At 39.7% G+C, this 26,281-nt stretch overlaps 1 protein-coding gene across 1 annotated transcript in view; it reads left to right on the top strand.

The window, feature by feature from the left end:
- Positions 1–1,773: 1,773 nt before the first annotated feature.
- UNC80 (unc-80 homolog, NALCN channel complex subunit) overlaps positions 1,774–26,281 on the top strand; it is a 159,381-nt gene continuing 134,873 nt past the window's right edge. Inside the window, exons 1-6 of the mRNA XM_063303281.1 lie at positions 1,774–1,880; positions 2,872–2,920; positions 19,827–19,983; positions 20,899–21,203; positions 22,741–22,864; positions 25,007–25,080. Of these exons, the coding sequence (XP_063159351.1) occupies positions 1,789–1,880; positions 2,872–2,920; positions 19,827–19,983; positions 20,899–21,203; positions 22,741–22,864; positions 25,007–25,080 (801 nt within the window). The 5' untranslated portion in view covers positions 1,774–1,788. The remainder of the gene's footprint in view (positions 1,881–2,871; positions 2,921–19,826; positions 19,984–20,898; positions 21,204–22,740; positions 22,865–25,006; positions 25,081–26,281) is intronic.

Below are 26,281 nucleotides of genomic sequence, written 5' to 3'. Positions count from 1 at the left end.
TTGCTTCTTTCCAACTCAACAGAATGTTGGAAAGAAATTAAGCAAAGGTGATGCGGCTCTGTCTATCGGTCTGCCTGTCTGTTAGCACAATAATTCTATGAAAAGTGAACAGAATAGGATGTAATTGGCTATTGGGAAGAATCTGGCAAAAGGATGATTGGGCTGGATCAGTCAAGGGTTTAAAAAGAAAGGAAGAAAAAAATCCTCACAAAGGTTCTCAATGCATCCTTATGGGAGAGGGGGTTGGGAAGTGGCTCGGAATGTTGGCAACTGCTCCCTTCTAAGGCCCCCTCCCTCCCAGTCACATGATCCGGAAAAGAGTGTAGGTAACCCTTCCCTTGTGCTTTGCAGTTTAGCCAACCCCCCACAGAGACACACTATGGAGGAAGGCTGAAACACAGAGGGACATGGCTTATCACTTGTTAACCCAAAATACAAATGCCTCCCATGGCAACTGCTGCTAAAAGATTTGGGAAGAATTCTAGAATGCTTCTGAGGTGGTTTGGGTCCACAGGAATTGTTGAAAATGCCAATTATGCTTGAAGCAGGTTCTTTGTGCTTCATAGCTGTATAATAATTAATAATAATAATAATAATGCATTTGTTTAAAAATGACATAATTAAGTTAGATTGAGGAGAAAGTCTGATGGATGCCAGGAGACTGTGTTGCTGGTTACACTGGTACTTCTGGGTGCCATTTTGGGGTCCTATGCCCGAGGCCGGAGTTTTCAAACTTTTTCAGGCTGCAGAACCTGTTAGTTTTAAAAAAATATCCTCTAAACCCCTAATCAAGAGGCAAAGCTCTAGAGACAGAAAATTGGCTGTGTTTGAAACACGTTGGTTTGTTTGTTTGTTTGCCAGTTGTCTCTCACGGAACCCCCTCATCTTCCTGTGGATCCCTGGGGCTCCACGGGGCACCATTTGAAACACTCCTGCTCCAGGTGGACCAGGAAAAACCTCCTGTCTGAGGCCTGGAGAGCTGCTGCCAGTCACTGCAGACACTACTCACTTGGACAGCCTTAAGGCCAGGAAAGCCCCCAAAATGAGCAGCTCTCCAGCCTCACAGGGTTGTTGTGGGAATGAAATAGGAAGAGAAATATTGTGAAAGCTTCCTAGATCTGTTCCTGTGACTGTGAAACAGGTTCCCTTCACTTCCTAACCAAATAATGCTTTTGATTAAGCAGGGGTTTTCAGCATTTACTTTCTTTAACTTTCCCCTTGCAGAAATAAATTGTAGGACTCCATCAGCAAGTTAGTTGTTACTTTATAACCCCCTCGAGCCAAGAGTGGAAATACTACTGCATAAAGATGAAAATGCAGCGGCTCTGTCCCTGAGTCCCTTAAAGGATCCGTTCTAGGGAATGAATCAGAGTTTATGGCCGTAAGGAGGAAGCTGGAAATTCGGGAAGCCTTTGCGGCTCCCCAAACTTTCCACTTCAGACCGGGGAGTTTGATCTCCGTGGGAGGCGCCGCTCCTCCCCACCATCGCCTCCCGCCCGCCCCCCGCGTTGGTGTCCCCTGGACACATAACGCGCAGGTCCCTTCGCGCTGGTTGCTGTCCACAGAAGGAGGTTCTGAAGGAAGGGAGTCATGCGGGGCGGGGGGCGACTATCCCCTCGTCCTTGGCTGCCGCCGCCGCCTCCCCGCAAGCTGCGCTGATTTTTCCCCGCTTGGCTGCGGCCGCTGTTTTTGCAGCCATTTTGCACCAGCGGAGCCGGAGGCAGAGAGGGCTGCTGCGGCGAAGCAGAGCGATGGGCTAACAGCTGTTGCGGCCCAGGAACCGGCACCATGGTGAAAAGGAAAAGCTCGGAAGGGCACGACCAGGAGAGCGGCCGAGGGGTTCCGCTGCCTATCCAGACCTTCCTGTGGCGGCAAACCAGGTAAGGGAGAATAGGGGGCGCTGCCCGCTAAGCCTCGCTGGGATTCAAAGGGCCGGCAGCCTGAGAAATGGTGCGCCTCTTCGTCCGGCTGTATGTTCTTGGTTTCCAGGAGATCGAAGTCGGAGCAATGAGAAGCTACCTTTTCCCTAAATGGTCCGGTGTGCTCTAGGGGGACCCTAGAGGGGTTGTCACTACTGTAGGTAACAGCAGAGATACAGAAACCTCGGACTCCCTGCTGCCCTCTAGTGGTGGTCCCTATTTGGGGGCTCCAGTTATGATACATCCATGCTCTCTCCCTTCCCTCAGCCTCCAGCCTGATGTCTCTGCTGGCTGTGTGCCAGCGCTGCATGCCATGAAACCACCTCCTCAGTGCCCTCTGCTGAGTCAGCAGGTGTCAGGGTATGTGGTGCTGTCCATCCGAAGAAACATTAGAAAATCCATTTTTTGATTTGGAGCCCGTTGCCAGCATTGCCCAGGAAGATGCTTCTGGGAAGACTGTGTTTGAGGAAGGGAACATTGGGCGGCCTCTGGAAAATCATCTCAAGTCCCATGAATAACCTCCCACCTCCCACCTTACTCCCCCGTTAGGTGTGCTTGGAATTGCAGCTCCAGTCCCCCATCTTCACAATGGATATATTGAAGCATATTGAGAGGAGCTCTACTGTCACCATTGCTAAAATGGTTCAGCACAAGGAATTTAACTTCTTTTATTGGCTTTAACACTGTCTGTGTGTATGTTGTTGATGTATGAACATCCCTTCTTTCCAGTTAAAACTGAACACTAACATCTTATGGAAACTTGCCCCCAACTATTTAAAACTATGTTTACCAGTAATGACACAATAATATTTCCATCTGTACATCTATCAATTTACACACAGATTTACACTTTTTTAGCACAGTCTAAATAATTGTGCCAATGATTTAGAGTACTTAACTGTATACTATACCTATAATTATTCTTTTAACAAAAATCTATGTCTTTTCTCAGTGCATTTTTGAGACCCAAACTGGGAAAACAATATGAAGCTTCATGTGTGGTACGTGATTTTTGGTGTTCTTGATTTACTGATGTACATGAATTGCTTGCTTTTAACATGGAAACCCAGGAAGCCTATGCTCAACACAATTGGACAAACATAGTACTTGTTTTACTACCAATAGCTAAATGCATGATTCAGGCAGGCTGGATCTATGGTTTCCCCTTTGAATAGTGTACTCTTTACTAAATGTAGATTATATGGTTTTCACAGCAATACTTGCAGGGAAAATATATATGTAATAAACCTGATCAGATTGGATTTCTCCCAAAGAAATACATGAGAGACAACATTAGACATAGACTGAATGTTACTGACAAGATAAATCCAAACAATAAAACATTGGCTAGGATTTTTTTTGAAACAGAAAAAGCCTTTGATCATCTAGAATGGTCTGTTATGCTTGAAGTTTTGAAAAAGATGAGTTGTGGCTCTAATTTTTTTCACATGGATACAGAGCATTTAAAAAGGAAACAAAATCATAAGAAAATAGTAAAATACATTTTTACTAAATGAAATAAAAAGTAGGCTTTTTATCACAACAATGCACCATACCAAAAAGGACAAAACAAAGTTGCCCCATTTCCTTCATTATTTTACTAACATTAGAACAATTGGCAATGAAAATATGTCAAGTATATAAAATTTGAGAAGTTAAACTAGGAATTCTAAAACATAAACTGAAATTATATGCCATAATCACTCAACCATAATCATTCAACCAAAAGACTCCTTATTAGTGTTAAAGGAATATATATATATAAATAAATAAATATAAATAATATGGTTTTATATCAGTTAAAAAAACCTCAGATGTTGACCTGGAATCTAAGAAAAGCAATATCATATCTGCATCTAGTAACAGATTTAACACTTCTGCAAAAAAAAAAAAAAAAGGTTAAAAACTTAGGAATGTACTTGATAAAAATAATGATTTGTTTCAAAACATTTTTATAGAGCTGGAAAAATATAACAGCATATATTTTCAGATTGAAAAAATTGGACTTCTCTTGCTTATTGCTACTATCAAAATGAATATTTTACTAAAATTTAACTTTTTTTTTTTACAAAGGATTGAAAATAAGTGGCATAAACAGGGAAAGAACTACATATATTACAGTAAGAGACCAAAGATTACATTTAAGATTTTACAGGATTTGAAATAGTGATTGGTGGCTCCAACTTTTAAATTGTACTAAAATGCCAGTTGCTTAATATGAGTTACAGAGTGGATTGTATCTCCTTATGATCCAGCTACCTCCATGGAAGGGGGAGGACTTCTATATGCTCTGCCTCAATATCTCTCTGAGAGACCCAGTTTGGTGCAGTGGTTAAGGCACCAGGCTAGGAACTAGGAGACCCGGAGTTCTAGTCCCGCCTTAGGTACGAAGCCAGCTGGGTGACCTCTGGCCAGTCCCTCTCTCTCAGCCCTAGGAAGCAGACCGTGGCTAACCACTTTCAAAAAACCTTGCCAAGAAAACTGCAGGGACTTGTCCAGGCAGTCATCAGGCATCAGGAGTCAACACTGATTCAAAGGCGCCCCCCCCTCAAAAACCTCTAGATGGATACAAACAGAAACAAACAATTTATAAGGGATCATGCAATAATATTGAATCGCTTGGTTAAATAAGCCCAGACTTTTGCCCTCTTGCTTTGTTATTAAATGCTTATTTTTATTAAGAGGAAAACACAAAGAAATTTGCTCAGTTAAGAGATAATGGGTTTAGACTGCAAGGTTATTAATAAGACAAAAGATAAAATCTTTAAGGTTTTTTATCTCAATGGTCTTGTGCACTATCTTTCAGTATCTTCAAATTAGTGGCAGAAACAATTGTAGAAAGAAGGGGAACATTTAGGGGCCTGACTGAATTTGAAAATCTTACAATTTGAGATAATTCAGAACTCCTGCTGGATCTTATTTATAAATTGTTGGCAAAGTACAATTCAGAAACCAAACAAATCAAAGATCAAATGGATACAGAATTTAGATATGGTAAACAGATATGTGACAATAGGAATTTCAATTCAAGAAGATTATTAAATTCACCCTGAAAATTATACTTATTAAGATGCTTTACTGTTGGTATATTACTCCAGTTTTGATAGCTAAAATGATAGCAATTTTAATCTTTTAAAATGATATAATATATTCAGTTACTCATTGTTAACTAAGAAACTAAAGATATATAAGAAAACTGTAAGCTCCATGTAGTTTGTAAATCCCTTATTTATTCATTTGTATTTTATTATTTTATCCCTTTTCCTGTTTGTTTCTTTGTTTCTTTGTTTATATATCATTAAAAAATAAGAAAAAATAGTTTAAGTGAAAAATATCCTCCACCAAAATCTACCAAATAAATTGAATGTAAACGTGGTTAAAAAAAACCCCCAAAATATTGCCTTTATAATATTTTTTTTCACATGTTTCCCATTACAAGCTAAATGTTCTCAGTAGAGATTACATTAGTTTTTGGAAGATTTCAGTTCATAGCATGTATATAATCCCTGAGTTGCTCTGGTTAATCTCATGGCTGAACAATTCCTTACAAGGAAAAAAAGTCTTCAAACTAGTGTTTGAGGATCACCTATGAGGGAGAACTAGCAAATGGGGGATTTTCAAAAGGATGTCTTCTGGGGGTTGGACTAGAAGACCTCCAAGGTCCCTTCCAATCCTATGATTCTATGATTCTTTTCCTGCCATTTCTTGAAAATGTCCTTTTCGCTCCCCACAGGCTCCCAAACCAAACTTGGCTGGGTGGTGGGGAACATAAGGAGTAGTGCTCATTAGCAGGAGATGATCTATGAATGTTTCCATGACTGTCATAAACCCTACAGAATACCAGCATCCCATAAGGGACTGGTACCCAAAAGTCCTATCTCTGGAAGGCCATGTTTATCTTGCCTCATTTCTTCAAGTCTGAAACTAACGTGAAACTATCACAGCTACTCACTCTAAATAACAGTGGTCTTAAGGTCCTTGATAATTTGAATGGTTAAGGGAGAGATGCTCTTCAGTACTGTATATGCTTCAAGCATAGCCTCTTACAACATTTACCAAGAACCCAACAATTCAACCCTGGGCTATATATATTTTCCAATATTGCCTTTTCCATCCTTCTCTGTCCTGTCCCCTACTTCTTAGGTAGACCTAAGGGAGAAGTAAATTGTTGCATTCAGCATTTTATTCTTCATACTTTTATAAGCAGTTTATTGCTTAGTGTAAGCTGTTCAATGAAATCTTGCTCTTGAATGCACTCATTCTTGAAACCTGTTTAATGTCTTGTATCAACTGACTTATCTATAAATGCTTCCTTTAAAAAATATGATCCTTCTCTTTTCAAACAACCAGCAGCTTATTTTCGTTTATTTGGTAATATAAACAGATTCATTATTTTGCTGCTCATTCTCTCTCTTTTTATAATTTTCAAAAATATTCTCGTATATGCTGGTAAAAGGTGCATAAAGTTGCATAAAAATAAGCATATATTTGGAAACATTGGACTAAAAAGCATGTTAGGGCTAAATTGTATTTAAATATATAGGGGAGTAGGAAAAAAAGTGTATATTTGAGGTATTGATATGTTGTGAATAATTTGCAAATTGCAGAATAACATGAAGGTTGTAGGAAAATTGATACAAAATCCATAAACCAGTAACTGGGTTTTCTGTTGATTTTTTTAAAAAGAGAAAAATCATATACTGTAAAAACCTTCCTCTTAAGATTTTGTTTGTCTCTCAGAGTCTTTTATATTATTGTTCTTTGAACAGTCTAGTAACACAGTTTCTCCATGTTTATTTAGCTTTCAGCTGTTGTCATATTTAGCATCAAAGGTTTTTTTAAAAAAGGATTTGCTAAATTACAATTCATTCAGCATAATTTAGCCAAGAACAAGAAGTCTAGGAGTAATTCGAAGGATTTAGTTCCTTTGGACAAGAACTCGTTGTCCAGTCACTGGGTATAATCCTTATTTCATTTCTATTTCCAAATATGGAACCAGAAACATCTGCCATCCCCATAGATCCCTGGGTGTCTTTATTCCAGTGAAGTGGGAGGCAGCTTCAGGTACTGACTGAAAAAAGGCACAAAGGGGGACATGTGAAGGCAGTGGCTGGTCAATTGACAGAGGACTTGAACTGGGGACTAAAGGAAGGAGGGTTGAGGAAAGAGCAAACCCTCCAATTAAAAAGGAAAGTCTCTGAGCAAGAAGCTGTGCTTCCAGGTATGATCAAGCTTCTAGCAAGCCAAAGTCCACAGGGCTTTAAGCAGAGATCTCACTAGAGGGAACTCCAGCAAGAATTCAGTGAAACCCCTGAGCAATCCTAGAAACCTGAAGAATAGGAGGCAGAAGAAAGTGGCATTTATTCCTAGTTGTGAAGATTGACTGGTCTGAGGTACTCTGGATCAAACGTGCTTCTGAACAGAATATTTAACAGGGTTCTGTAGCCTGAAAAATGATGCAATTGCTTTAAGAAGTAAATTTATTAAAGTAAGATGCTTCTTAAACCAGCCATGCTCTTTTGGAAACCTGAAAAAAGAGGGACTGCTTTAATGACTAGCAGAGAGATGCTACATTTGGGTGAGATACAAAACATGACTTTCTAGACATTTTCAAAGTGTCGGCCTTCTGAAGTAGGCCAGATCAGGAAACAGATTCCACAAGAAATACTGGAACCTGACTATATTGGTATAGGCTATAGTAACAAAATCTTGAAAACCTGATAGTGGGATCCTTCCCCTCCCTCTTATACTAAAGAGAGTTAAGGCAGGGCCAGATTATGTCTCTTTCTAATATTCTCACATTTTCTCACATTTTCTCAGGCTTACATCATGTTTTGATAGCCATCACATTCCTTCCCAAGGTGATCTTTGTGGTTCTCCACACAAAGCTTGCCCGGTGCTAGAATTTAGGCTTTTTTAGATCCGTCCCCCTCAAAAAACACCACACCAATAGTAAAGGCTTTGACTTTGTTTCTTGCTAAAAGTTATATCCCATTTAAGGGGGATATGTAGATTGATTGATTGATTTGCAATGTTTGTAACCCATCTTAACCTGAAGGCTCTGGATGATATACAAGAAGAAAGGGTCAAAAAAACAGAAGGCAACCCACTCCAAAACAATCCCAACAGGTGAATGCTGAAGACAACCAAATAGGGAGTTAAGAACATGTAGAATAACATTGTTCTGGCAGCTTTACAAAAAGCCGGGTGGGGGTGCTACACAGACACCAAGGGGAAGTGAAGTCCACAACGTGGGGGCCTCTGCAGAAAAGACCTGCTGTTTTGCACAAGGATCATGGGTGCCAAGTGGGAGGGACTTTCAGCAGATGTTTATACCTGATGGGTACATTCAGTCTTGCTGAGTGAGTTCTTTTGCTTCATTTCAACTCTTTTATTATCTAATTAAATTATTAAGAATAAATTCACTGGAAAAAACAAGTCCATAGACAAAGAAATGTGATGAATTGCACAATCGTTCCCATAAAGTCTCCTCACTCATGTAGTACCCTAATGCAGAATTTACAGAAACTCCTTTCTGTATAATAGTATGTTCTCTGTAATAGCAGATGAACAAAAAAACAAAGTTCACTTTCCCCCCATCTCGTATCCCTCTCTCTTTGTTTCTTCATCAAAAAGCCAGTTCAACCCACTTATCTTCCAACAGCTGGGTTTATTTTATTCTGGAATGCAGGTTTTCTGTTAGGATTAAACAGGGCCAGTTTCTCAGGGGCCAACACAGATTAGGCTCCAGTTTGTACAGTAATTGGCCTTGATGCGGTTAGCCTTTTCCAGTGGTATAAGCATGTCATGACAGACAATGGATGACCAGGATGATCTCCAGATGGGTAGACTTCAACTCCTAGAATATGTATTAACAAGCTGAGGATCCTAAGGGCTAGACTCTGTCCACCGTTTTAAATGTTGGCACATCTTCTCAGATTGTTCATGGAGTTAATTTCATCTCTTTCAGCTTCTGTTCAAAGGTGATTGATAATCACTAGGTGGATTTAATGTCCTTGATGCATAGGAAACTATTAAGTAATCATTTAGCTGGGAAGAAGTTCATATTATGAACTGTAGTCAAGTACAGTTTAAGAACTGTATTTATAAGCAAATATATATATAAAGCTGACCATTTGTGAAAGTAATATGGTATAAACCCTTTGAATTTGTTGGCTAGTGAAATGTGGTCATTTTGCTGCCAAGTTTTGCTGGCATGACATTGAGCCAATGGGGGATGGTGGTGGGGTTTAAGTCCTCCAATTCCTGCAAACAGTTTTTAAAATGAGCCAAAAATAGGCCTTTTCTGATGAGGTCACCACATTACTAGAAGGTAAAGGTAAAGGTAAAGGTTTCCCTTGACATTAAGTCCAGTTGTGTCTGACTCTAGGGGGTGGTGCTCATCTCCATTTCAAAGCTGAAGAGCCGGCGTCTGTCCGTAGACACTTCCATGGTCATGTGGCCGGCATGACTAAATGGAACGCCGTTGCCTGCCCATCAAAGTGGTACCTATTAATCTACTCACATTTGCATGTTTTCGAACTGCTAGGTTGGCAGGAGCTGGGACTAGCAACGGGAGCTCACCCCATCATGCAGATTTGAACCGCCGACCTTCTGATTGGCAAGCTCAGCAGCTCAGCGGTTTAACCGACAGCGCCACCACGTCCCAATACTAGAAGGTTACCTTCTAGCTAATTAGGAAAGTAAGTTGTGATCCACAACCCAGATGGAAAGAATACAGCTAGTTTTCCACAAATGCAGAGCATTACAGCAGTTGCTTTTCATATTTTTGTACTTCTTATTGTTATAGCTTTCTCCTGTTTCATCCTCTCACAGATGGGGCATATCTCCTGGTCCCAACTTCTGCTGCACTGCTGGCAGAGAGAAACTTACAAACTCTGTCCATGGTCATGCCCATCTCTCTGAGTTCAGTGGGTCTTTTTATTTAAAAACCTAACACCTATTGCCTGATCTACCTAGCTGTTTATCATCACACATTAAACCCCTTTAGGCTCTGTCAGGATGATCTGCCTCGCTTTCCGAGTCTGTTGTTCTTGTAATTTTTCCAAAGGCCAGGGAGACATAACCATAATTATAATTATATCACTTTCTTTACAATTGAGTGTATCCTGTGTAGTCTTATGAGTTGCCCAGCTAAAGCCACTGAAGTGTGTGATGGTGCACTATTTTTAGAATGTCCCTTTTATATTTCTCCTATTTGTTACTATACTTACATCATTTAAAGGTCAATTGTACTTCTCCAACAAGACAGGCTGCTGTACAGAACTGAGCCAGTTGCAAGGCGAGTGGCAATAGACCAAGAGCAGTGTAATCAGGGCTGCAGTCTTCAGAGCTATGTAAACAAAAGATGATTAACTGAAGCTTTAGATAATGGTGGTAGATAAATTTAATTGAATAGATGGGCCTTTGAATCAAATGCAGAATTTCTTAATTTGCAGTATAGGCTGCAGCATCATTGTGTATGGAACTTTATAAAAATATGAAATAGACCTGCCTTTGTCTCTGAAAATTTGCAGTTAGCTAAGTCTTGAATTATTCTTCTGTCATTTTTTCTTAAGATGGGAACAGGGGTCTAAAGTGACGTATAGAATGTCCAAGCCATTGCTAAGGAGTTTTCTGGAAAAGATGTGTAAAATTGGTTCTTGTAGTTCTTACATCACTAAAACATGCAATCAGCCATCTCTGCTCAGTGCTTATAAGTAGATGAGAAGGTATTCTCTAGCAGTAGATAGTCTGCCTACCAATGAGGAAGTCATCGTGCACTGAAAACAACATACCCTGATCACACAAGGTTCAGGCTGCCAACTTTCCAGCTGGATTAGGAACACATTTAGTCAAGGGGAGCCCACCATTTCGCTGGGTAACTGGTTCTGCTGTTAAACTTAGACAGGATTCCGCCCCCCCACCCCCGCCCCAGCATTTAGTCAGAATTTGCCTTCCTGTAATTTAAATGTCTTTCTACATACATTGGTTCTTCACTCTGGATGAGAGAGAATGGATTTTGACTTTCTTATGGGTGACATCTTTTCTGCAATTTGAAGAATGCTATCAATATCAACAACAATCTGTTACCAAGCCAGTATCCTCCATTCTGTCCTTGTGCATTTGCTGATCAGCATGTCATAAGGTACCTTGTTAAACAGTTTGCTGAAATCAAGATATATTATGTTTACAGCATTCCTATGATGCCTGATACAAAAAGATACAAGATTAAGTCTGGCAAGAGTTTGTTTACCAAAAAATGCCTGCTGACTTATGATAATTATTGCATTTTCAAGGTGCCATTTCTTTATTATCTGCTCTAAAACCTTCCTAATTATTGATGTCAAACTGACTGGTCTGTTAACCAGACTTTCCATTTTCCTGACTTGGAAGATAGGGACAGCACCCACTCTCCTCTAATTATCTGACACTCCACCAGTTATCCAGGATTTTTCAAGAGAAATACATAAAGGTTCAGCCAGATTATCAGCTAGTTCCTGCAGTGTTCAAGGTTCATCTGATCCTGAAGATTTAAACTTGTTCAAGTTATCAAGGTTATCACATTATCCATCAGTCTCAGTTGTCAGTTCTTCTCCTTCATCCTGCTTTTCACAGTTTCCTGGTAGAACACTTTTTTGAGTGGGCTGGAGAAGACCAAAACAAAATAGGAGCTGAATGGTTCTTGTTTAGCATTTTTTCACACTTACTTAGCAACTAGTATACTGATTCTTTTCTTTTTCTTTTCTTTCCAGTGCATCTAAATAAACTCTGTCTGCATCCTTCATTAATCTCAGCTCATTGTAGACATTTGTTTTCTTGACACCAGAGTTACAGTTCTGAGCTGTCTGTTTGTACTTTTGCTTTGTCACTTGGCGTATGTTACTGGAATTGTTTGCAATTGTGCTTATAATACCAATACCTTTTTCTTTAAGAAATCCCACTTATTTTGAGCTCCTTCTCCCATTAATGTTTCTTGCCATAGCGAATAGCCAGTTTGCATTCACAATGCCAAACAGCATTTATATCTCAACATGCACCTTCTCTCAGATACGAGTTTTAGCATCTAGACTCAGGAGGTTCCCTCACAGGTTCCCTGTCTAGAGAGAAAAAAAGGATTTGTTCTTTTAAAAGACAAAAGCACAACTCTGGGGAAACAGAGCAAGAAGTTACTGTGCCAGAGCTGGGGAAAGAAATGAGATGTACCATCTCACCAACTGTTCTGAAGTATCTCCCAAAGTCAAGGGAGCTAGAGGGAAAAGAAATAGAGGACATTGCTTCATTACTCAGTTTTTGTCTTAGGAAATTACCTTAATCCAAAGTTTAAATTTTAACTTCTTTTACCTATGTGTATCAGTTAAACCTTATGGTCTATTACTCTGCACAAGGAGGGCATTCTGTGTAATTGCAGATAGGTTTCCAAAATATTTTTTAATTTGAACTGTTTGTGAGCTGAAGTTATTTGGAAGTGGAGACCATGCCATAGATCGGTGATCAGCACCACCTTGTGGTGTGCTGGGAACACTGCATGCATTTTTGCAAATGAGGTTTAATATCTTGTATTTTTTACTTTCTTTTCTTTTTTAAAAAATAAAGTTCGATTTTATTTATCTCTTGCAAGATTGATTTATCTCCAAAGGCAGGGAAGGGCTGAAACCTCTAGCTACACACCTCTGTGCTAGAGGGCCAGGAGCTTGCTATAGAAGATAATAATAATAATAATAATAATAATAATAATAATAATAATAATAATACCACCTTTACCATCTTTTTATTCACCAGAAGAGCAGTACAGGTACAGAGAACTCTACCATTTTTTTACAGCTGAGGGTTAACAGGAGGACTTCAGGAAAGTGATGCATCCCATAAAAAATAGGTGGTGGCAGCAATAACTACCAAGGCAGGAAACTAGGGTCAGAACGTATAGACACATAGTGCTTTAGGTAATGAAGATTTGAGATCTCTTGCCTTTTAGTTTACAGGCCTATTAATCATTGCTTTGTGTTTATTAAAACCCACTCTTTGAAGTTTTATATTTAACTAACTAAAACTGATGGTTTCTCAGTTTCTTGCCCAGTACCTTAACTAAGACAGCCTCATGTGGTGCAGAGTTAGGATGACCATATTTCTTTGAGACAAAAATGGGACATTGGGATGGCAAAACGGGACGGGTTTAAACTTATGTAATATTCTGTATTCATGAAAAAGATGATAAAAAAATTATCGACAATAAGCTGGGAAGGTGCAGGAGGGGGAGGTGCGGCAATGGTTGGGTCCGGAGAGGCTGGTGCAGGGGTGGCGTTGGGCGGAGAGGTTGCAGGAGGGCTGACGGCGGTGGTGGGCTGGGACAGAGGAAAGGAACGAGGCGGCAGGAGGCTGGAGAAGGGGAGGGCTGAGGGTGGCGGCGAGCTGGGACTGGAGGAGGACTGGGAATGGAGGAGTCTAGTGAACGGTTGTCCCTAACAACCTGTTCCTCTCTGGCGCACCCTTTTACTTTATTTTCTTCCCACCGTTTTGGCCTGAGAGCCAATTGGCTTCCTTTCTGCTGGGCGTGTTTTTCTGGCTGTCTTCCACTGCACTGATTGGCAGCAGCGACTCTTCCTCTTGCTCACCGCCAATCAGCTGTTCCTGAGGTTCTACTCTAGGTTTCCCGCTGGATTGAGAACTACTGCCAAGTCAGCCTCCTTTTCAATTTCAATTTTTTCCTGCTTTTCCCAATAACAGCTCCAACGTTTTTAAAAAACAGGACAAAATTGACATTTATATTAAAATGACAGGACGGTCAGGAAATGTTAAAAAAATGGGACTGTCCCATTCAAAACAGGATGTATTGTCAGCCTGCACAGAGTGGTAGATGGCAGTATTGCAACCAAAACTCCCCCCGCGACCTGAGTTTGATCCCAGTGGAAGCTGGATTCTCGGGTGGCCAGCTCAGGTCGACTCAGCCTTCCATCCTTCCCAGGTCAGTAAAGTGAGTACCCGGCTTGCTGGGGAAGGTGACGAGTGGGGAAGGCAATGGCAAACCACCCCGCTATTGTCTGCCAAGAAAATGTCATGAAAGCAGCGTCCCCCCAAAGGGTCAGACATGACTCAGTGTTTGCACAGGGGACCTTTCACCATCACACCTTAACTAAGTCTTACCTATTGATTAATATCAAATCAAGGATAGCTGATCTTGTTGTGCCTTCTTCCAAATTCTGAAGGAGAAAGAAAGTCAGAAATTTCCTGGAAAAACCATTAGACTTTAACTCCCAAGAGATGTTAGAGTAACTACAGTCTCCCATGACTACAATCTCACTTTGAAAGAACTGCAAATTGCTTTTAAAAGGCATCATCTACATCTTTTTTTTATTGGTTGGGAGGGAAATAACAGACAGCAGCAACAGTGCTACTTTTATTTTTTCCTTGATTTATCTTAACCAAAATGCTCTTGAAATACTGCCAAGTTCATTCATCTGGATGTCTGGTCAGGAATGCGTATTTTTAACATACAGTGCACTTCCCCCTTAATGGCTACTGATTCTGTTTCTTTGGAACAAACTGTATACTTCAACTACTATATTCTACTCATGAGAGTCATCCCACCAGGTCTCTATTATACCTATTAAATTATATTTTCCCTTTTGTGCTAAAAGCTCAAGTTCATCTTGTTTATTTCCCGTGCTCTGAGTATTTGCATGAATTTTCAGCATCCTTTCCACTTTCCACAGTGCATATTTTTTTTTATCTGATGTCCTTAACACGGAGATTTTATTTTCATTTCCTACAAGATTCGGTTTAAAACCCCCTAATCAAGCTCATTGTGCAAAGCACATTTTTATCCCTCCTTTAGGATGCAACCAATCTTTTGTCAGTAGTTTGTCAGTTAGATGACATAAGCCATGGTCCCAGAAAGCAAATCTCTTCCATCAACCCCATTTGCATAGACAATTGTTGACTTTCAGCATTCCTTTTCCCCTTTCTGATCCTCTTTCATGGATTGGAAAAATGGATGAGAATATAATCCAAGCCCCCAAGCTCTTCAGAGATTTTTCAGAGATCATGGTGATATGGTCATAGCTATTCAGTATCATTTGTTCCCACATGTATTACTGTAGAATAAGAGGATAGTTGTCAGTGGACTTAATAAATCATGGAAGTTGGGGGAGATGGGCAGTAATTAAATTTGAATAATAAAGTTGTTATGAGGGCAGAACTAGCAAGGTGGGAAATGAAGAGCCTGGGATTAGACAGCAACATTTTGTAAACACTGGCCAGATGCAGCATGAGAAACGGGCTGCACCAATTCATTACAGAAGAAAAGAGAAGAAAGTTATAGATTTAAAACCTTGAATATACACATATAAGGCACCAGCTTCTTCGCCTGTCAGAAACCATTCTGCCTCTTACTAAGTTTTGCTTGTAAGTGCCATGAGACCACCAAGTTGCAGAGAAAGATTACTGTAAGGGCCTGGGGGGAACTGTATTCTGTCACGTTCCTATTCCTTGCCCTTGGCAGACAGTGCAGCTCATATCAGTGTCTCGTTTCCTAGCAGCCATGAGTCATCAGCTACCACAACTCTTCTGTCTTATAAGGCATAGTTGCATCTTTTCTGTCCTACAGGGATCCACCACCCTCTTCCCCATTCTGCATCGTCTGTTTGTCTTCCCCAGAATGCTCAGAACCTGTTTCATTTGCAAGCCTTTGCAAGACTCACAATCGTTTCTGAGTTTCAGCATTGCAGAATATCTTCATATCCCTGGTTTTTGGCTATTACTCTCATCCACTGGATTCACTGTTAGGTCAGACTGGCTTCTTGATCAAGAGGAGCTGCTACTATCAATTTTTGCTGTAGAACTTTCTTCCCTTGAATTGATTAACGCCCATCCTTTAGCATCAAGTGAAAGGTGGTTATTTACAGCTTCAATACTTCTGATTTTTTTTTTCTGTTCCAGGTCTGGTACAAGCTTGCATTTGCTGTAAATTTTATGCCATGTTGTTTTCAGGCAGGAAGAGGAACACGGCACAAACTTTGCAGGTCACAATTGTAGACTCCTGTTTCTCTACATTCACATTTGCGTCTTAGGATACTATCAGGAGATATGATTTCTTCTTGTTTCGTTCTTAAGCAATCAGGTTAGCCAAGTAAAAACCCTTAGTTTAAAGGGAAAGCTTGTTAGGGGTTCCCCATAAAATGCCTCATCAAACACCTCTAGCAAAAGAAGTGTTTTTGTAATTGACATGAGACCACCAGGTTGCAGGGAAAGATTACTGTAAGGGTCTGGGGGCAACTGTAATTGGTCATGTTCCTATACCTTGCCCTTGAAAGACAGTGCAGATCTGTCTAATATGACTAAACTTTTTAGTTCTCCCTATTTGCTCACTCAAACCCTGTCAATTAGGATGATATCTTCACATCATTGTCTCCTTCACTGTTGTGCTCTACTGTCCCCCAAAGTTTGTTTGTCTCTACGGTATTCTACCATAGAACAACTCATAATTTTAATATATGCCCTGCTCCAGTTTACTTAATTGTCTGAGATCATTTTGTCAAATTCCCAATCCATAATCATTTTAAGTAAGTTAACATAGATATCAAGCTATTTCTGAAAAATTATGAAACTTGTTGGGTGTGAATTAACAACAGATTAGATACTGGCCACTGTTTCCTTGAATATTTATTTATTTATTTATTTAATTCAATTTGTATAGCTGCCCATCTCAAACCAGTGACTCTGGGCAGTGAACATAGAATCATAAAAATATAGCAGCCCATGTGTGTTTTTCACTTGGCAATTTGGTCACACTGAATAACATCAAAGATATAGTTTTACAAATCATATTTATTGGAAAGTTATATTTTTCAACTATACTGCTTCTTCCACTAGCTTCCCAGCATTGTTGCTAAGCTCCATTTTGAGAGTCATCTATGTTTATTGTTAATATCGCTTTTAGGTTTTTTTCTACCCAGTCTTCATAATCACATTACTGATCCTGTTGCTCTAATACCAGAAGTTTGGAGACAAGAAAGTGAGAAAAAGTAGCACTGAAAAATACTCTAGTCAGATTTGCCTAATCTTATGTTCTCAGAAGGACTCGGGTAGCCTCTTTTCCTACTAATAAATTATATTAAATGGCATAAGTTTTTGTGCAGCTTTCAATAAAATTTGTTAGTCAGAAAAGATGCTACCAGATTCCTACTGATTTTTTGCCTTCATAGACTAACATGACTGTCCTTTTACTATGTATCTCAGTTAACACTTTAAAACTCTCTAGCAACTTGGGGCTGAGCAAAATAAGAGAAAGTTAGTTGATCTAGGGGATAAAAATAGATATCTTGGTGAACATGTAGGAATGTTTGGAGGTCAGTTACAATGGATTGGCTAACAAATGCTCAACTGCTGTTAAAGATTTCTCTGTGTTAATTACAAGCCATTATGAGCCAGTATGGTGAAGTGGTTCAGGCACCAGGCTAGAAAGCAGGAGACCAAGAGTTCTAGTCCCACCTTGGGCACAAAGCCAGCTGGGTGACCTTGGGCTAGTCACTCTCCCTCAGCCCTAGGAAGGAGACAATGGCAAACCACTTCTGAAACCTTGCCAAGAAAACTGCAGGGACTAGTCCAGGCAGTTGCTAGGAGTCAAAAACTGTCTTGAAGGCCAAGAAAAAAAAATGCTGTCAGATATGAAGACATCAACATATGAACACTAGTAAATCATAGCCTTGTTTTTATATCCCTGTGAAAGAAATATGATTAATATTTCTGGGAAGATGTGGAACTGTTGCTTAGAGTCCATTTTCCTACTTGCAAGCACTTCTTTATACTCATGGAAAGATCTTTTAAAAGGATATTTTGTTAAGGATTGCTTCATACCAAAGATGAATAAAATTGTTAGCACAATCTCACTCAATTTCAAGTACATGTCAGTTCCACTGATTCCAATGGAAGGCTTAAGTGCATTTTTAATTCTGTTTCATTAGAGCTTCTTTTAAAGTTGACTAGACTATTGCCATTCTCAGTGTGAAGGGAGGCTAATACATTGCATGCAAACAGAATAGCTTGACCTTCCTCAGCCTGGTACAATCCAGATGTACTGGAATGGTCTTGGCCATGCTCCTTGGAAATTTTGGGAGTTGTAATCCCAACATTTTAGGAGTTCATCAGCTTAGGGAGAACTCTTGTGGTGCCGAAGCATGTTATTTTAAAAAATAGTACTATGTCCTTTGATATTTTATTTTTTTAAAGTTTCATGATGATATGATAAAGATATATGGCTTAAAATATGCTGCAAGTCTTTTAACAGTTCTGTTTATTGTACAAAGATTCTGCAAAACTGGAAACAAGTAAGATATTGCACTTGTTCACACGTTCTTGTCCATTTTTACTTTGCTTGGTGGCCACAAACAGACAAGAACTGATTCTTTTCAAAATATTGAATCAAGAACATAAGGAAGTGCTCCCTCCCCCACTTTATTTTGAACTATAGCCAGACTTTTTTTTTTTAATCCTTTATGTTTTTATAAACCCCTCAAGGTCCTCCTCAATGACCTTCTGTATCTCAGACATTTTCTGTCTGGGACTTCCCAACTACACTCCCCCCCCCCCCCCACACACACACTTTCCCCCAAACACTCCCCAGAAATTCTCTAAAGGTGGCTGCTGAATTGCAAGTTTCAGTGGGATGAAGGGAGAATTATTAAATGCTCCAAATTAAATGGAGAATAAATATTGTAATTGTTTAATTACAGTAATTTTAAATCAATTAAAATTAAACAAGAGATCGACTTTTGTCCCATCCCTACCCATTTCTTTGTCCTAGCTCCATCTAGTAATTGGAAATTAGTCTCCCACATGTCTCCCTCTCAGCCTGAAAATAGATGCAAACCTGTATTGCAGCTGAATGAGTTGTCTTCCGATTCCTGCCAATCACAATTTTAACAGTGTCCAATAAGTCTTCAAGTAAAATTTAAACCTACTGTACAAGAAATATTCCCTGATAACAGAATTAGTCTGGAGGATTGCACATATCCATACATATTATTAAGGGCTTCAAGAACCATCACCCAATATGAGCTGCTTGCTATGAAGAAAAGGGAAAAGCAAACACACTTGTATTGGAAAGATATGGAATCTGCTGGATTATATCCAGAAGAGGCTATTTAGATATGCAAACTATTACTTGGTGCTCTTAATCAGATGATGAACAGGTACAGTGATGCTTAAAAGTTTGTGAACCCTTTTGTATTTTCAATATTTCTGCATAAATATGACCTAAAATACCATCTGTTCTCCAAACAAGTCCTAAAATGAGGCAAACAGAACCTAATTAAACAAATGAGTCAAAACATTATATCTGTTCATTGATTTATTGAGGAAAATGATCCAAAGCTACATATTTGTGTGTGGCAAAAGTGTGTGAACCTCTAGGATTATCAGTTCATTTGAAGGGGAAAGCAGCACTCGATTGATTTGTGAGTCCATCATGATAGCAATGCCACCATTAAAATCTTTCCTGCTTAGCAGAGACTTTATCCTTTAGAAATATCCATGACCAAAGAATAAAGTCATGAATTTTAGCATTAGACAAAATACAGCGAGCATAAGACAAGCTACTCAAGCATGGATAGTAAACATGTACCATTGAGCACATAGAGCCATGGGTCCAAAAGCCATGGTCCAACCAGTTCCCTGATACATTTTCATGAAATTTAAAAGATAAATGCATGCTGTCTATTCTTTGCTGATATTTGCTACAAGAAACAGCAGGGCAAAACGTCACATGAAAGATCTGCCTTTAGTAGAACATACTTAATTATTGTGGAATGTTTATTGGAGAGCATGGAGAGCAGCAAAGTGCATAAAAAGGGAATATAGTAAAAGTTTCAAAAACCTAAACTAAGGGTTTTTTTTCCCCTCATTTCATTTTAGTCCTTTGAAAGAGTTTTGGTTGAAAACAAGCTGCATGGTCTTTCACCAGCTCTTTCTGAAGCCATCCAGAGCATTTCACGCTGGGAATTGGTTCAAGCTGCCTTACCACATGTCCTTCACTGCACAGCCACTCTGCTTTCCAACCGGAACAAGTTAGGTCAGTGCACATCTGAGATTTTAAAAACAACTGTGGTTAGACATTATGTTATCAATTTATTATCAAAACTGACTAAATACAGTTCAGATTAAAGTTCTATGACTTGCACTTTAGCTCCATTAGAAAAAGAATGGAAGGAAGGAAGGAAGGAAGGAAGGAAGGAAGGAAGGAGAAAGAAATCCTTTCATGCACATTTGTTTTTGTGCAAATTATGGCATAGTAAACTGTGAGGGCAAGATGAACTGATGGTTGTATAGGAAAGAGATTGCAGATGATGATCCAAGAAGAATAGAGAGTTAAAAGGATTTGATAATGGAGAGCCTTGTCATAGGGAGCAGCTTGGTGGATCATGGAAGGATGCAATCAATTACAAAAATGTCAGCTGGATTTTAAAACCTACATGGATAACAGTAAGAATATCATAAGCAGTAAAAATCCTCAGGAAGGGGATAATTGCTTATATTTTTACAGGAGAGATTAAAATATAATTAAAAGCATGTTTCCAGTAGAAAAACATTCTTATCCATTCATCCATCAATACAATATAATACAATGTAAATACAAGAAAAAGTCCAAGAACTTACATAGTTCTTGCTTGCATAGATACCTTTTGAAACATTAATGAAGTTTTTCAGAGCATAGAAGAAATGGAGATGTCTATATTTTAGAAGCAGCCTTAAAAACTATTTAAAGTAGAACAGTTCATATATTACCAAGTCAAATAAAACATAGTAGCCATGTACAGTGTCTTTCTAGATGCTCAAAGTGGGCAGCAAATAAGGAGATTCATTTAGCTGACTGCTAGATATACAGTATATGGTAGGATGTGCTTGGCATTATGGAGAACAAGTTGGGCAGAGCTTCTTTTTAAGCTGCACCATCTAATCATGGTCCCCACAATCTTTTTCCACCTAGGACATCAGGACAAACTTGGTGTTGCTGAGACAAAACTCCTTCACACTCTCCATTGGATGTTGCTAGAAGCACCCCAAGACTGTAGCAATGACCACTTTGGAGGATCAGGAGACAGAGGATCAAGCTGGAGAGGAAGCAGCAGTGCTTTTATCCACCAGATTGAAAACCAAGGATCTCCAGGGCAATCGAGATGTGACAGTACCAATGAGGAAGAAGAGAACAGCAGAAGGAAGTTTTTTCAGAATTCAATGGCTACTGTGGAGCTTTTTGTATTTTTGTTTGCTCCTCTGGTTCATAGGATAAAAGTAAGTGCCTAAAGTCAGACAAATGGCAGCTGTAAAGGAGGTGGCATGATTTGCTATCATAATGAACTACTGCCTTGCATATCTGCTGCCTTGGTGTTTCTTGGATGTAGCATATGACATACAAGAAACCTTAGTCTGATTTTTTTTTTTTTGCTATCATGTCTCCACCCATGTTGCATTTATTAGGGAATTTATTGATTTATTTGATTTATATATGGAAGGGGGTGAGGTGGTTGCAGGATTGGTCCCCTTTAGTGCAAAGAGTCAACCATCTAGCGTCAAACTCATCCAGCTTCCAGGTTTTCTGCCTGCCATGAATAGAATATCTTTAGAAAAAGATGGTAATCTTACTGGACATATGATCTTGTTTTCCACAAACACGATGTCTTGATATTCTTGCATTGTCTCTATAACTGAGTAGTGACTACTGTGCTTCTTCCCTATTATCCCAACTAGTGTGGGGCATTGAGAGTCTTCTGCCTCTAGTCCATCTTCATACATGACCCTCCTTTATTTCTCCTTAGGCTCATTCATACTACTCACATGAAGACTGGCAAGCTTAAGTCCAAGACTTCAATACATGCTGAGGATTATGAAAGAGCCATGTATTGTTCTCTTTTTTCCCCCCAAAGATGACTCATTCTTTTTCCTACTGAGCCTTAGTCATAGTTGTTGGGGTATTTAAAATGACAAAATACACTTAGAGGTTCTGATCATGTTTTCTGTTTCTGCTTTGGAAGGTGAAGGCTATCCAACATGGTCTTGTTCACATGACACAATTAGCAGTGTCAGGATATTCTGTAAACTCTCAAATGCAAGTGATCCAGCCAATTAACCCTTAAGGGGTTCATTTTAGTTCCAAACAGACTGAGACTTGTTTGAGATTAAAATAATGCCTTCCAGGTTTTGCAAACTACTTCTCTGTCTCTTCTGAGTCCTAAAGAAGTTCACCAAAGTGGGTCTTTTATAGCTATTCTATCTCTGTTATTGTTCCAGTTTCCTCTCCTTCAATGGGGCTACACAGGAGATGAAAAAGGACAGAAAAGAGTGTGGGTGAATACTGCTTCCCTGAACCTCTCTGTGGTAGTACTGGCCCCACACCTCCATTCATTTTTAATTGAAAAAGTGTTGCCTTCCAGAGGATGCATTGCATTGCCTATATTGAAAAGATTTTACCAATCATGGGTTATAGCATCCACAACTTTTTTGATTGGATAATATAATTAACTAGGGGGGGGGAAAGAAACGGTGGAATAATCTTGCTTCATCTTAAGGTTTAATTTTTGCTGTAGTTAGGAAATCCAACTCACTTATTAGTTGTACCTTCTTTGATCCATCAACTTACTCTACTTAAAATCAGTAAATTAAATTGATTCCCACACATACCCTTATCTGAGTGCTAATTTGGAACCAGGGATAGTTTACATGTGGAAAAAAAAATCAGCTTTGGAACTGGAAAATTCTACACATACAGTATATAGATATCCTTTTTCCTTAGAATAATCCAACAACTTGCTGTATTCTTGTATGTTTTTAGGAATCTGATCTGACTTTTCGTCTTGCCAGTGGTCTGGTTATTTGGCAGCCAATGTGGGAACATAGGCAGCCAGAAGTCACTGCCTTTACTGCACTGGTTAAGCCCATCAGGAATATAATCACAGGTTTGTTTGTGTGTGTGTGTGTGTGTGTATCCGTGTGCATGTGCATGTCTGTGTGCACATGGGAGTGCATGCTAAATCAAGGTCTTTTCCATCTATGTATACACGGCAATTATTATGATTGTTAGGGACGCGGTGGCGCTGCGGGTTAAACCGCTGAGCTGCCGATCGGAAGGTCGGCGGTTCGAAACCGCGCGGCGGGGTGAGCTCCTGTTGTTAATCCCAGCTCCTGCTCACCTAGCAGTTCGAAAACATGCAAATGTGAGTAGATCAATAGGTACCACTTCGGCGGGAAGGTAACGGCGTTCCGTGTCGTCATGCTGGCCACATGACCCGGAAGTGTCTATGACAACGCCGGCTCCAAGGCTTAGAAACAGAGATGAGCACCGCCCCCTAGAGTCGGACACGACTGGACTTTACGTCGAGGGAAACCTTTACCTTTACCTTTATTATGATTGTTGGATCAGCATAGATTTACAGTATTATCTGCATGCCTTTTTTTTGAAAGGATGGCAGTGAAAAGAGGCTTTCTATTGCCTACATTGTTTTTACAAACAGAATTCCTAGCACTAATGGTTAAGATACTGTGCTTCTCCATCCTTAATAGATTTCTTTCCTGGCAAGAAGAAAGAAGGAAAAAGTGTTGAGAAAACCTGAGCAGTTTAATCACTAGTGGCAGATATCATCATTTGGGCCCTCTGTAGAACTCTGTGAAATCCAGCCATGAAAATTGCACAATAAATGCTCTACATGGAAACAACCTAATTTCAGGAACTATTTTAGGAAATATGTAGAAGACTTTGCACTTGCTCAGATGACTTGGAGGAGCAAGACTGAATTGGGGATGGAGCAGCAAAAGAGAGTGGAAATATGTTCTTAAGACTATTGTTGGCTTCAATTTCCTACTAGAATATGCAAGAAATTATTCATGTTTTGCATTACTACATTTTCAGGAGATATTATCTCCTTGTTTTTTAAAAAATAAGGCTAAGGATAGAAGTGGGTTGTGATAAGAGGATAGATTTGTGTGATTTTAAAATAGAAGTGTTCTCCACATATGCTTGAGTCAGATTTTGAGGGCTACATGTGACTACAGTACTAAATTATATACTTGACATGTTGCCCCATACCTAGAATTTTACAAGGATCTTGTTTAAATTCTTTAAGATAAAGTACTGATGGCTTGAGTATAACTTTGTTGAGAACCTTGACAGAATGCAGTATTGCACATGAAATAGAATTCATTTGACTTAATGGTGTGGCAAGGTAATTTGATTCTATAATTCATTGCTTATAGCAGTAACATGGAGCCTCCCTGGCATGGCTACTTCATGTATTTCCAGAAATACAGGGGGGAGCTGAAATACTGTCATGGTTAGCTACAATTGATGTTGGAAGTGAACCAAAAGGGGCCCCTCGTTTCATGTAAGCAATTCTTTGTCTTCAGATCTGAAATAGTAGGTAGCAGGTTAGCTTAAAGAACACAGGGCAAATTGAGGCACACAAGCTCTGCCAACCTCTTACATGTTGCAGCTATTCTCTACCTTGTACAGTATCTTCCATCTGAAGTAGTTATCTCATTTAGCCTAATGGTAGAAAAATATATGAAAGACCAAAAATGGGAAATATTAGGATGCTATCAGCTTCTGCCAATGATTATGTCCCAAACCCTCAAATACAGTATTAATGATGTGGTGTAACTGATAATCGTAATAAAGGTATTTCCTAGCTTCACCCAAAAGACAGAGGCCAGCTTCATATGCAGTGAACAACTTTTTTTTGCTATTGTAATACTAATGAGGCCCAGAACTTATATCCAACAACCCCTATCCTCAAACAACCCAGTTACCATAAACCACTTCTTATAGTCCCTTCAGAAGCTGAGAATTGTACAGTATGTCCCAATTTTAACTCTGAGCTCACCGTTCTGTGTGCCCAATGTTTACAGTTACATACAATTAAGATTATGGGATCTGTAATTCTAGATTCTCCAACATATAGTGCTGTATTGATTAAAAAGGATAATGTTTTTAGTTACTCATGTATAATTACGAAGGGTGGGTCATTTAATGTATAGTCTTCTATCAGAATTGCTAAAGTTTGATTCACGTAGCTTCAGTACTAACAAGCTGTTGAATTTGCCAGCAAAGAGGAGTTCTCCAATCAAAAACCGGGGTCTTACATGTGAATCTCCTAATCTGGATGCTGAGCATACAGAGGTAATCACTGGGGCTGCTCTGTTTGCGGGGAGTAATGGGAATCAATGGTGCGGGCAGGGTAAGCAGACAGAACAAGATTAGTGAAATTTTACATAGGGTGTTTCTGGACATACACCTACTAGTGCTAGCAATCAAAAACTAATATGAAAATATCCATCCTTTCTTCCTCATGGAAGACAAAAGAAAAGGTTGAAGAACTACAGGAAAAGCATGGAAAGCTTCCAGACAAAAGAAGTTGCCACCTGGACCCTTGATTAAGTACACATTAAAAAATTGTGATCTGTTAGAAATTGGCAGCAAATTCAATAAAATCTCCCTGTGTAAATATTTGTTGAAATTGGAACAGCAATATCTACCAAAAAGGTGGGGGGGGGCATTTGTGTACATAGACCATCTGCGTGGTCCCTTGGTTTTCTGCATGAGCCACCTTTTGCCCCTGGCTCACTTACAGGACCTCCTGACGCCAGGAAATTTGAAGTAGACTAAGCAAGTCTGTCCTCCCTGCTGCCAAGTTCTAAAGATTTAGGGAAAGCTGCACACAATTCATGCTGAGGTGCCTTTTTGTGAAGAGCCCATAAACAATTTCATTCAGTGCCTGAAGGTCTCCAGGGCTTTGTGTATTTGCTTTGTTCTTGCTTTCCATCTTGTGTTTTGTTGCAGCTGGGATGGCAATTCTTCATCTAGGATATATTACCTCAGAGTGAAGGGCTCATAGCACAGAATGCCCTGCTATCATAGGGGTAGGAAACATGGCACTCATGGGCACCAGTGCCCCTGCAGCAATTCCTTTGAGCCTCCCAGGCTCTGTATCTGACATTAAAACAAACAAATAAATAAATGGGAAGCTGGCATGCTGTAAAACAGTGCCAGCCTCCAGCATCATCTCAAGCATTCTTAGAAAATAAGCATTCTTATCAATAAAAGAATGATTGGCTGCAACCCAATGTGTGGCCTGCACCTAGCCAGAAAAAAGGAACAAGTTATCCTGGACTGTTAGGGAACATCTTGTGAGGCTGGAGGGGATGACAGAGGGCAAGCTTAACGCCCGGCCTTCTGGCAAGTAAGTACTTGTGACTTGTCATGCCCAGAATGGGCAGGTCATACCTGCTGCCACTTTGTATGAGTAGGCTGTCCTCCCTCAACAGCCATTGTATGAGCATGCCTACAATATGTCCCCAAAAGAAAATGAGTAGGACTTTGA

Source organism: Candoia aspera, chromosome 1, assembly GCF_035149785.1.
Source record: "Candoia aspera isolate rCanAsp1 chromosome 1, rCanAsp1.hap2, whole genome shotgun sequence".
NCBI lineage: Eukaryota > Metazoa > Chordata > Lepidosauria > Squamata > Boidae > Candoia > Candoia aspera.
The sequence above is the reverse complement of the archived record's forward strand: the minus strand, read 5'-3'. Positions and strand labels throughout refer to the sequence as shown.